General features: G+C 51.0%; 1 protein-coding gene across 4 annotated transcripts in view; it reads left to right on the top strand.

Annotated features, from left to right (window-relative positions):
• Positions 1–3,316: 3,316 nt before the first annotated feature.
• Positions 3,317–11,203, top strand: part of PATL1 (PAT1 homolog 1, processing body mRNA decay factor) — a 155,473-nt gene continuing 147,586 nt past the window's right edge. For all 4 annotated transcript variants that reach the window (XM_073563152.1, XM_073563150.1, XM_073563151.1 and 1 more), the window contains exon 1: positions 3,317–3,474. In XM_073563152.1, coding sequence (XP_073419253.1) covers positions 3,460–3,474 — 15 coding nt within the window. In that variant the 5' untranslated portion in view covers positions 3,317–3,459. The remainder of the gene's footprint in view (positions 3,475–11,203) is intronic.

Here is an 11,203-nt window from a genome sequence, read left to right as displayed (position 1 = left end):
CTGCTGAGTGTGGGCCGCAGTGAGCGCTGCTGCTGAGTGTGGGCCGCAGTGAGCGCTGCTGCTGTGGGCTGCAGTGAGTGCTGCTGCTGAGTGTGGGGCGCAGTGATCTCTGCTGCTGAGTGTGGGCCGCAGTGAGCGCTGCTGCTGAGTGTGGGGCGCAGTGAGCACTTCTGCTGAGTGTGGGGCGCAGTGAGCTCTGCTGCTGAGCATGGGGCGCAGTGAGCTTTTCTGCTGAGTGTGAGGCGCAGTGAGCCCTGCTGCTGAGTGTGGGGCGCAGTGAGCTTTTCTGCTGAGTGTGAGGCGCAGTGAGCTCTGCTGCTGAGTGTGGACCGCAGTGAGCGCTGCTGCTGATTGTGGGGCGCAGTGAGCACTTCTGCTGAGTGTGCTGCGCAGTGAGCTCTGCTGCTTAGTGTGAGCCGCAGTGAGCGCTGCTGCTGAGTTTGGGGCTCAGTGAGCACTTCTGCTGAGTGTGGTGCGCAGTGAGCTCTGCTGCTGAGTGTGGGCCGCAGTGAGCGCTGCTGTTGAGTGTGGGGCTCAGTGAGCACTTCTACTGAGTGTGGTGCGCAGTGAGCTCTGCTGCTGAGTGTGGGCCGCAGTGAGCTTTTCTGCTGAGTGTGGGGCGCAGTGAGCTCTGCTGCTGAGTGTGGGCCGCAGTGAGCTCTGCTGCTGAGTGTGGGCCGCAGTGAGCTCTGCTGCTGAGTGTGGGCCACAGTGAGCTTTGCTGCTGAATGTGGGGCGCAGTGAGCTCTGCTGCTGAATGTGGGCCGCAGTGAGCACTTCTGCTGAGTGTGGGGCGCAGTGAGCTCTGCTGCTGAGTGTGGGGCGCAGTGAGCTCTGTGCTTAGTGTGGTGCGCAGTGAGCTCTGCTGCTGAGTGTGGGGCGCAGTGAGCACTTGTTGAGTGTGGGCCGCAGTGAGCTCTGCTGCTGTGTGTGGGCCGCAGTGAGCTCTGCTGCTGAGTGTGGGGTGCAGTGAGCTCTTTGCTGAGTGTGGTGCGCAGTGAGCTCTGCTGGTGAGTGTGAGCCGCAGTGAGCGCTGCTGCTGAGTGTGGGGCTCAGTGAGCACTTCTGCTGAGTGTGGTGCGCAGTGAGCTCTGCTGCTGAGTGTGGGCCGCAGTGAGCGCTGCTGCTGAGTGTGGGCCGCAGTGAGCGCTGCTGCTGAGTGTGGGCTGCAGTGAGTGCTGCTGCTGAGTGTGGGGCGCAGTGATCTCTGCTGCTGAGTGTGGGCCGCAGTGAGCGCTGCTGCTGAGTGTGGGGCGCAGTGAGCACTTCTGCTGAGTGTGGGGCGCAGTGAGCTCTGCTGCTGAGCGTGGGGCGCAGTGAGCTTTTCTGCTGAGTGTGAGGCGCAGTGAGCCCTGCTGCTGAGTGTGGGGCGCAGTGAGCTTTTCTGCTGAGTGTGAGGCGCAGTGAGCTCTGCTGCTGAGTGTGGACCGCAGTGAGCGCTGCTGCTGATTGTGGGGCGCAGTGAGCACTTCTGCTGAGTGTGCTGCGCAGTGAGCTCTGCTGCTTAGTGTGAGCCGCAGTGAGCGCTGCTGCTGAGTGTGGGGCTCAGTGAGCACTTCTGCTGAGTGTGGTGCGCAGTGAGCTCTGCTGCTGAGTGTGGGCCGCAGTGAGCGCTGCTGTTGAGTGTGGGGCTCAGTGAGCACTTCTACTGAGTGTGGTGCGCAGTGAGCTCTGCTGCTGAGTGTGGGCCGCAGTGAGCTTTTCTGCTGAGTGTGGGGCGCAGTGAGCTCTGCTGCTGAGTGTGGGCCGCAGTGAGCGCTGCTGCTGAGTGTGGGGCACAGTGAGCTCTTCTGCTGAGTGTGGTGCGCAGTGAGCTCTGCTGCTGAGTGTGAGCCGCAGTGAGCGCTGCTGCTGAGTGTGGGGCTCAGTGAGCACTTCTGCTGAGTGTGGTGCGCAGTGAGCTCTGCTGCTTAGTGTGAGCCGCAGTGAGCGCTGCTGCTGAGTGTGGCGATCAGTGAGCACGTCTGCTGAGTGTGGTGCGCAGTGAGCTCTGCTGCTGAGTGTGGGCCGCAGTGAGCGCTGCTGTTGAGTGTGGGGCTCAGTGAGCACTTCTGCTGAGTGTGGTGCGCAGTGAGCTCTGCTGCTGAGTGTGGGCCACAGTGAGTTCTGCTGCTGAGTGTGGGCCGCAGTGAGCGCTGCTGCTGAGTGTGGGGTGCAGTGAGCTCTTCTGCTGAGTGTGGTGCGCAGTGAGCTCTGCTGCTGAGTGTGAGCCGCAGTGAGCGCTGCTGCTGAGTGTGGGGCTCAGTGAGCACTTCTGCTGAGTGTGGTGCACAGTATGTTCTGCTGCTGAGTGTGGGCCGCAGTGATCGCTGCTGCTGAGCGTGGGGCGCAGTGAGCTTTTCTGCTGAGTGTGAGGCGCAGTGAGCTCTGTTGCTGAGTGTGGGGCGCAGTGAGCTTTTCTGCTGAGTGTGGGGCGCAGTGAGCTCTGCTGCTGAGTGTGGGGCACAGTGAGCTCTGCTGCTGAGTGTGGGGTGCAGTGAGCTCTGCTGCTGAGTGTGGGGCGCAGTGAGCTCTGCTGCCGAGTGTGGGCCGCAGTGAGCGCTGCTGCTGAGTGTGGGCCACAGTGAGCGCTGCTGCTGAGTGTGGGCCGCAGTGAGCGCTTCTGCTGAGTGTGGGGCGCAGTGAGCTCTGCTGCTGAGTGTGGGGCGCAGTGAGCTGTTCTGCTGAGTGTGGGCCGCAGTGAGAGCTGCTGCTGAGTGTGAGCCGCAGTGAGAGCTGCTGCTGAGTGTGGGGCGCAGTGAGCTTTTCTGCTGATTGTGGGCCGCAGTGAGAGCTGCTGCTGAGTGTGAGCCGCAGTGCGAGCTGCTGCTGATTGTGGGGCTCAGTGAGCACTTCTGCTGAGTGTGGTGCAAAATGAGCTCTGCTGCTGAGTGTGGGCCGCAGTGAGCGCTGCTGCTGAGTGTGGGGCGCAGTGAGCTCTGCTGCTGAGTGTGAGGCGCAGTGAGCGCTTCTGCTGAGTGTGGGGCGCAGTGAGCGCTTCTGCTGAGTGTGGGGCGCAGTGAGTTCTGCTGCTGAGTGTGAGGCGCAGTGAGCTCTGCTGCTGAGTGTGGATTACAGTGAGCGCTGCTGAGGAGTGTTACAGGAAGAGGGAAGGCTGATTATTGTGCCAGGATTATTTATGACACCAGCGACTCTTGCACATCAAACTTGTAATAATAGAGGATTGTCCGTAGTAATAAAGTTACTGCTCTTGAAGTCTCCAGCAAGGCAGGCAAGGCCTCGGATTACGTCAGACGCAGATCACCTGGCAACAGAGCGAGCACGCTGATCACGCGCCACTGGACGTATTATACCAGAGGACGCGAACGCCCTGCAATACAACCAATCAAAGAAGAAATAGTCGGGAACGCGCTCGTGCCGACAGCCAATCAGAATCGAGAACTGGAAAGAGGAGGGAGCTCGTGAGCGCGCTTCGCAGAGAAAGGGGGAGGAGAGTGTGAGAGTGGGAAAGCGAAAGACATGTTACGGTTTCAGGTAAGAATGGAGACCCGGGGGTGTGGAGGTTGGGTCAGGACTTGAGTGCTTCAGTTTCATGGAGCAGCAGTCCGGAGCCGGACAGAATGGTGGGTGGGGTGAAAGTTACAGTGTCCTCCCAAGATTGAGAGAGGGGTCTCGTATGTATTCTTATATAGAGCCCAGCTTCACCAGTGGGATTGTAGGGGCTGGCAACATTGGCGTGGGGGAGATGGGCACGTCCGTCGGCTCCGTGTGCGTATGTGGGGGGCCACGTCCGTCGGCTCCGTGTGCGTATGTGGGGGGGCCACGTCCGTCGGCTCCGTGTGCGTATGTGGGGGGGCCACGTCCGTCGGCTCCGTGTGCGTATGTGGGGGGGCCACGTCCGTCGGCTCCGTGTGCGTATGTGGGGGGGCCACGTCCGTCGGCTCCGTGTGCGTATGTGGGGGGGCCACGTCCGTCGGCTCCGTGTGCGTATGTGGGGGGGCCACGTCCGCCGGCTCCGTGTGCGTATGTGGGGGGGCCACGTCCGTGTGCGTATGTGGGGGGCCCACGTCCGTGTGCGTATGTGGGGGGCCCACGTCCGTGTGCGTATGTGGGGGGCCCACGTCCGTGTGCGTATGTGGGGGGCCCACGTCCGTGTGCGTATGTGGGGGGCCCACGTCCGTGTGCGTATGTGGGGGGCCCACGTCCGTGTGCGTATGTGGGGGGCCCACGTCCGTGTGCGTATGTGGGGGGGCCACGTCCGTCGGCTCCGTGTGCGTATGTGTGGGGCCCACGTCCGTGGGCGTATGTGGGGGGGGGGCTACGTCCGTGGGCGTATGTGGGGGGGGGGGGGCCACGTCATTCCATTATAGGGGTGGTCTACTACTTGGGGAAACATCTTCGCTGCTGTCCACAGCATATAAAAGGCTCTACTAGTGTTCGGCGCCAAGACTTTGGTGAGAGTATGAAGCACCATGTGAGCATTGCAGCCAGTCAGATGCCACTAGTGGGCTGCTTTGCTCACACTTCTGTGGACATCCCTCACATAACTCGTATGAATGCCTGCCTCTGATACCACTTCCACGCTGACTTTCCAGGAGCTGAGTATAAAAACTTGTGTCTCTGGGAACTTTAGAGAAGGTTTATGCCAAGTAGCAGACAAACCTTTAACGTATTGACATCTAGTACCACTACTTATTTGGTGCCTCCACTAATGAGAACGGGGGGCGAGACCTGTGTGTGAATGGAGTAGCTTTGCTCATAATCATACGCTGCTCCATTCACCAGCAATGAAAGTGACAAGCGGTTCTTTCCATGCTGAAGGGAGCTGTGGCTGGCCTTGCACACAAGTTGCTTGCGATCGATGGGGAGTCCCAGTGATCATACAGAAAGTTCATAGGCTGTGTTCCTCAATGAATTCCTACTTATTACATTTATCCACTGGATTAGTGCCAAATGTATTTGGAGAGGACCTTTCGCTGGATATTTTTCTGTAAACAGAGTTCTTCCTCCAGTTTGTGCTGTGCTGTTGATTCTGGAACTTTTTTTATGCGCTCCTCTGTTCTAATCTTATGCACAATGTAGAGAGATAATAAAAAGAAACTGTTCTAGAATCAGTGGAGGAACTGCAATTAGAGGAGTAACTTTACATAAAACATCCAGTGAAAGGTGCCTTTTAAAGAGTTTGTCCTATGGTGCTTCTCAGAAGCTTGATTGTACTACTGGTCCAAACTGTTTGGTCGCCATTAATGATGAGCGAGTATACTCGTTGCTCGGGTTTTCCTGAGCATGCTCCGAGTATTTTGGCGTGCTCGGAGATTGAGTTTCTGTCGTCTCAGCTGCATGATTTGCGACTTGCAGACAAGCTGAATACATGTGTGGAATGCCTGTTTGTTAGGGAATTCTCACATGTATTCAGGCTGTCTACAAGTCGCAAATCATGCAGCTGAGACACAAAAACTAAATCTCCGAGCACGCCAAAATACTCGGATGACACCCGAGTGTGCTCTGAGCAACAAGCATACTCGCTCATCACTAGTCGCCATTGCTGCTAATTGAAGCACCATTGAATCTGCAGCGCAATAGCACTGAAACTAGCCGTGGCTAACATTACTTTCCAGTGATTCCAGCCAGTTTCAGTGCAGTACATGTTCAGCTGCCATAATTGGATAACAGCAGTATCCTCCAATAAGCTGTAGACAATAAAGAACACAATTGCTCTTATCAGAGGTTTTGAATTACGGTGAATTGAAAGTTAAGCACTTTCAATTATACCCTACTGTGGGCAGAACATTTTCCACATGAGACCATTACTGTTGTGTGGAGCAGGACTAATAGGCTGAAATATTTCTGCTTAATATTCACATATAATTATTATATCCCTTAAGCAGAGTTAAGTATGATAATACCCTATGTACCGCATGTGCACGGCGTGAGCCCCACCAGTGCGGCCTCTCTGTGCACGGCGTGAGCCCCACCACTGCGGCCTCTCTGTGCACATACAAACCTTGCATACACACAAAAAAAAATACTCCACATACTCACTCTGCTCCTGTTCCCCCGGTTCTCTGTTCTTGTCTCTGGTGCACAGAGTCTCAGCAGTGCACAGCTAATGTGATAAAAAACAAAACATTTACCTGTCGTTCATCATTTCTGTGGTTTAGGACACAACATAAACAATATGAGATGTCATATTAAAAGGCAACTTTAAATCAAAAAACTTTGAAGGGTTTGGGAATACATGCTTAGTATAGTCTTTGATTTCCTCCATACAGGACTAAATCAGTCAGGAGCATTTATGACTAAAGGGCCCGTCACACTAAGTGATATCACTAGCAATATCGCTATAACGTCACTGGTTTTGTGACGCAGCAGCGATATTGCTAACGATATAGCTATGTGTGATACTTCCGACCGGCTCCCCTGCTGATTATCGCTGACTGTGCGAGAACGTCCTGGACCATTTCTCGTCGGCGGCTTCCTGCTGTGGCGACGAGAGACACGTGGGCAGAGGACGTCATCATTGCCTCGTCTGACAGGTAAGTAGCGACCGTCGACCACTGCTATGTTGCTGGTGAGATCTGCCTGTTTGGCAGCTCACTAGCGACCACTTAGCAATGCACCAGCAATCCTGACCGGGTCATACGTTTGTCGGGATCGCTGGTGCATCGCTAAGTGTAATGGTACCCTTACTACAGAATCTGAGGAATCTGCTCCAGAGACATTGAGGGGCACCAGACCTCTGATCTCACTAGTATAATGGGACTATAAAATTTTCACACCACTAATCTAATCCAATTAAGGATTCATTTTCTGAGCTCAGTTTGTTTATTCAAATATCCATTTATTATGCCATGCCTTTGCATTTTGTGTGTGCAAATTTGTTTCTTCAGAAACTTTGTTATACCATACCTGATGAAGAGACTAAAGGTCCCGTTACATTTAACGATGCACCAGCGATCGCGACAACGATACGACCCGGTCAGGATCGCTGGTGCATCGCTAAATGGTCGCTAGTGAGCTGCCAAACAGGCAGATCTCACCAGCGATGCAGCAGCGGTCGAGGGTCGTTACTTACCTGTCAGACGGCAGCTCTGCTGACAACTTCCTCCCGCGTCCATGGAGTTGCTCGTTGGCGCAAGCAGGAAGCCGATGACGAATGGACCAGGACAATCTCGCGCAATCAGCGATAGCCAGAGGGGGCCGGTCGGAGGTGTCACATGTATTGAGATCGCTATCGATATCACTGTTGCGTCACAAAATCGGTGACGCTTAAGGCTACTTTCACACTTGCGTCGGTACGGGCCCTTCGCAATGTGTCGGGCCAACGTATCGACGCACGTTGTGAAAGATTTGCACAACGGGGGCAGCGGATGCAGTTTTTCAACGCATCCGCTGCCCCATTGTAATGTCCAGGGAGGAGTTTTGGCCGTGCAAGCGCGGTCGAAAATGGCGGACACGAGGAAAAAAAAACGTTAAATGTAATGTTTTTTCGTGCGTCGCGGCCGCCAAAACACGACACATTGTCGCACGATGGATGTGACGTGTGGCCATACGTCGCAATGCATCGCTAATGCAAGTCTATGGAGAAAAACCGCATCCTGCGGGCAACTTTGCAGGATGCGTTTTTTCTCCCAAAACGGCGCATTGCGACGTACGTCACACGACGCTAGTGTGAAAGTAGCCTTAGCGACATCGCTAGCGATCTCGCTATGTGTGAAGGGGGCTTTAAGAAGTCTCAAAAGTTTGTTTTGTAACAGTATTTATTTAATGTTTCTTAGCGATTTAAAAGATATAACTACAAGATTATCTTGTTTTTCCCAGTGAGAGCAATCTTCTTTTTTTTTTTTTTTTTTTTTTTTTTTTAACTGGCTAACGGAGTCAAATTCTTCTTTTTCTTTTAACTTGTCTGCTGTATAACATGCTAATTGGTAGAAGAAGGGGTCAACAGGCCCATCCTCCACCAATATATTCACCACTGCCTGGCGATGACAGCGAGCAGGGGAGGCCAGGGAGCGGCTCATGGGCCACTGCTTCAGCCCTTCGGCTGTCTCGACCGACCTGGAACAGCATATATGTATGTATGTTTTGAAGAATATTTCGTTTTAAAATGATGTGTAAAGGGCAGAGAACTTATGTATGTAAAAGCTCATGTTAAAATCGCATTGCATATGCATGTCATACAAATGTTCCGTTTAAAAATCACACAGAAATCGATTGGCATTCGTCTGTTTTTTCGGTCCGGAAATCAGACCATTTTTTTTTTTTGGTCTTTGCATATGGGTATGATCCCTAAAACTCATTGTGGGAGCTTTACCCTAAGCCTAAGGAGGTCATAAACTGCTCACAACAGATTGTTGGTGCATCTTATTGCTCATTCACATGACAATGATTTTCTCATACTAGAAAAATGGTTCAAGTTTCATCAGTCCTTTTTATTTTTTAAACAGAGTTCGGTCATTGTGTCATTTTTACCATCAGAGTTTGGTCAAAGTACAAAGAAGATCACTGATGTGCAAATGAGGCCATACTTAAAGCAGTCTTTGGAAGTAGGCAGAAGCATTCAATCTTACATGTGCTTTGCTCACATGGACTAGGAGATTTGTGAATCCATTCTCAAGGGAATCCGAGAGAGAATTCATCCACCAACTATTTATATGTGCGTGTAGCTGTTACATAGACAAGTCCAGTAATACCCTTACATGGTCAGTCCATTACTGAAATCCACACAGAAAAGGTCGCACTCTTCGGGATGAAGAAATATCAGGCAGGTTTATTGACACATAAGATACATGTGCCGAGGGAGTGACATACAGAGTGCAGAGTGTCACTCCCCTGGCTTGACATGTATCTTATGTGTCAATAAACCTGCTTGATATTTCTTCATCCCGAAGAGTGCGACCTTCTTTTCTGTGTGGATTCCAAGGATTGTCTATTTCCAGGTCCAGCACCCGGGACTTCCAGTTTTTGGTTCTCTGCATGCCACATGCCACCGTGAATTATACAGTAACAGCGGTGCCGTCCGCGCTTTTTTCTATTTATCATATATCGCCAGTCCATTACTGAGAAATCAGTGTTTGAATTAATATGAAATGAGGCTGAAGAGCTATGGTGGATCAGAAGCCTCTGTCACTCCAGCTCTATTCCCTGCTTAGCTCCTGCTTGACTGCCAACACCTTTGCCTAAAGTTATACATCATAGAGGCTGTTGGTCAAGCAGGAAGAGGCGACAGTGGGGAATAGCGCTGGAGTGCCAGATGATTCTGATATATAATGGCCTCACTTGTATATCAGTTCAAACACACATTTTCTCAGTAATGGAGCAACATGTTGACTATGTAAACGTATTTCTGGACTTGTCTTTGAAAGAACTACATGTGTTTCTACATGGGAGAGGGGTGAATGTTTCTGTTAGATTTTTTTTAAAGTAGGTGTTTCCATATTTTTTAAAAAACAAACTTTATTCACCCTCCCTGGTCCAGTGTTAAGTCTTGCCTTACTGTGTTTGTTTATTGTGTGCGGCACTGACATCGCATTGGAGCCCAACAAAACGTAAAGGAAAGCAAGCTATTTAATTGCACAGTCATTGACCGTGGCATTTAAACGGTTAAACAGCAGCAATCAAAATAAGTTCCATTCGCTGCTGCTACTTTCAGATGTTGACTGTGTAGCACAACCAACTTATGCCCAAAAAAGATGGGGCTCAACTTCTGTGCTGGCTGAATACACCCTAGTAATGGGTCAATAGCAAACAAGTTTGCTTGATCCTTTGTCTCCTTTAGGCCTCTTTCACACTTCCATTTTTTTGGTCAGTTGCAATCCGTGAAAAATGCAAAAGACGGATCCGTTTCCGTTGTGATATAGTGGGAGAAGTCTAGTGACTTCAGGGTTAATTTTGTTATCAGAAGTGTTGGACATTATTTTTGTAGGTGTTTTTTGGGCAGATTGCAGACAGTGTCTTTCCTTTTCCTGTCCTTTCTAGTTAGTTTGGGCCCCATGGTTTGCTCAGCCTATTTTCCTGCCTGTGTTTGTGTTTTCATCTTGTTTCACCGTCAACACGTGTGGGGGCTGTCTATTCCTTTGGGGTCTGCTCTGGGGCAGTTGGTTTTCCCCTTTTCTTGCTTTAGGCTTATTTAGTCCTCCGGCTGTGACGTGGTGTCTAGATTCATCGTAGGTACGCTCCACGGCTGCTGCTAGTTGTGTGGTTAGGATCAGGGGTCTGCAATCTGCATAGTTACCAACCTCTCTGGTTTTCTGTGACTTAGCTTGTTTAGTTTTCCTCCTCGGTGACCCATTCATAACAGAATCACCAGCCATACCGCAGAATCTAGGGTACTCAAAAGCAGAAAAAATTGTTTAAAAAAAAAAAAAAAGTGTCCATTTTTTTTTAAATGTATTTTTTCCCTCTTTTTCTCTGGGGCCGTAGGAGGATTTTTTTTTTTTTCCTGATGGAGATTAAGCAATTGTCTGATCGTGTGGAGCAACTTGTTGCTGAAGTGCAGGGAATTTCCACCTACCTCATTCAGTCACATGCTGCTGAACCTAAGATTCCTACTCCTGATGTGTTTTCTGGGGATCGGTCTAAATTTTTGAATTTTAAGAATAATTGTAAATTATTTCTTGCCTTGAAGCCTAACTCATCGGGGAGCTCTGCGCAGAAGGTTAAAATTGTCATCTCCTTGCTGCGCGGCGATCCCTAGGATTGGGCTTTTTCTGTGACACCTGAAAAACCTATTCTGACTTTTGTGGATGCATTTTTTCAAGCCTTGGGGTTGTATGATGCTGTTGATCAAGCTGAGAGAACCCTGTTGGCATTAAACCAGGGTCAGGATTCTGCAGAGTTATACTGTCCAAAATTCCAAAAGTGGGTGGTCTTTACTACATGGAATGATAGTGATTTGGCAGCTCTCTTTCGGAAGGGTTTATCAGAGACTGTAAAAGATGTTATGGTGGAATTTCCTGTTCCCCCTGGTCTGGATGATTCTATGTCATTAGCCATTCATGTTGATCGGCGTTTACGTGAACGTAAAACTACACGGCAGGCGCTGCCACCTTTTGAACAAACGTCTGAACCTATGCAGTGTGATGGGGTTTTGTCTAGGGCGCAACGTCAGGAGTTTAGAAGGTATAATAAGCTTTGTTTTTTCTGTGGAGATGCCTCTCATATTTCTGTCTGCCCTAAACGAGAGAAACCTTTTGCACACACATTTTCTGTGGTCAGTGTACAACCTAAGTTCCTTTTGGCAATGATCTGCTCCTTATCCACG

The sequence above is a fragment of the Dendrobates tinctorius genome, unplaced genomic scaffold (assembly GCF_039654945.1).
Source record: "Dendrobates tinctorius isolate UK_male_01 unplaced genomic scaffold, ASM3965494v1 ptg000382l, whole genome shotgun sequence".
In the NCBI taxonomy this organism is placed as follows: domain Eukaryota; kingdom Metazoa; phylum Chordata; class Amphibia; order Anura; family Dendrobatidae; genus Dendrobates; species Dendrobates tinctorius.
The sequence above is the reverse complement of the archived record's forward strand: the minus strand, read 5'-3'. Positions and strand labels throughout refer to the sequence as shown.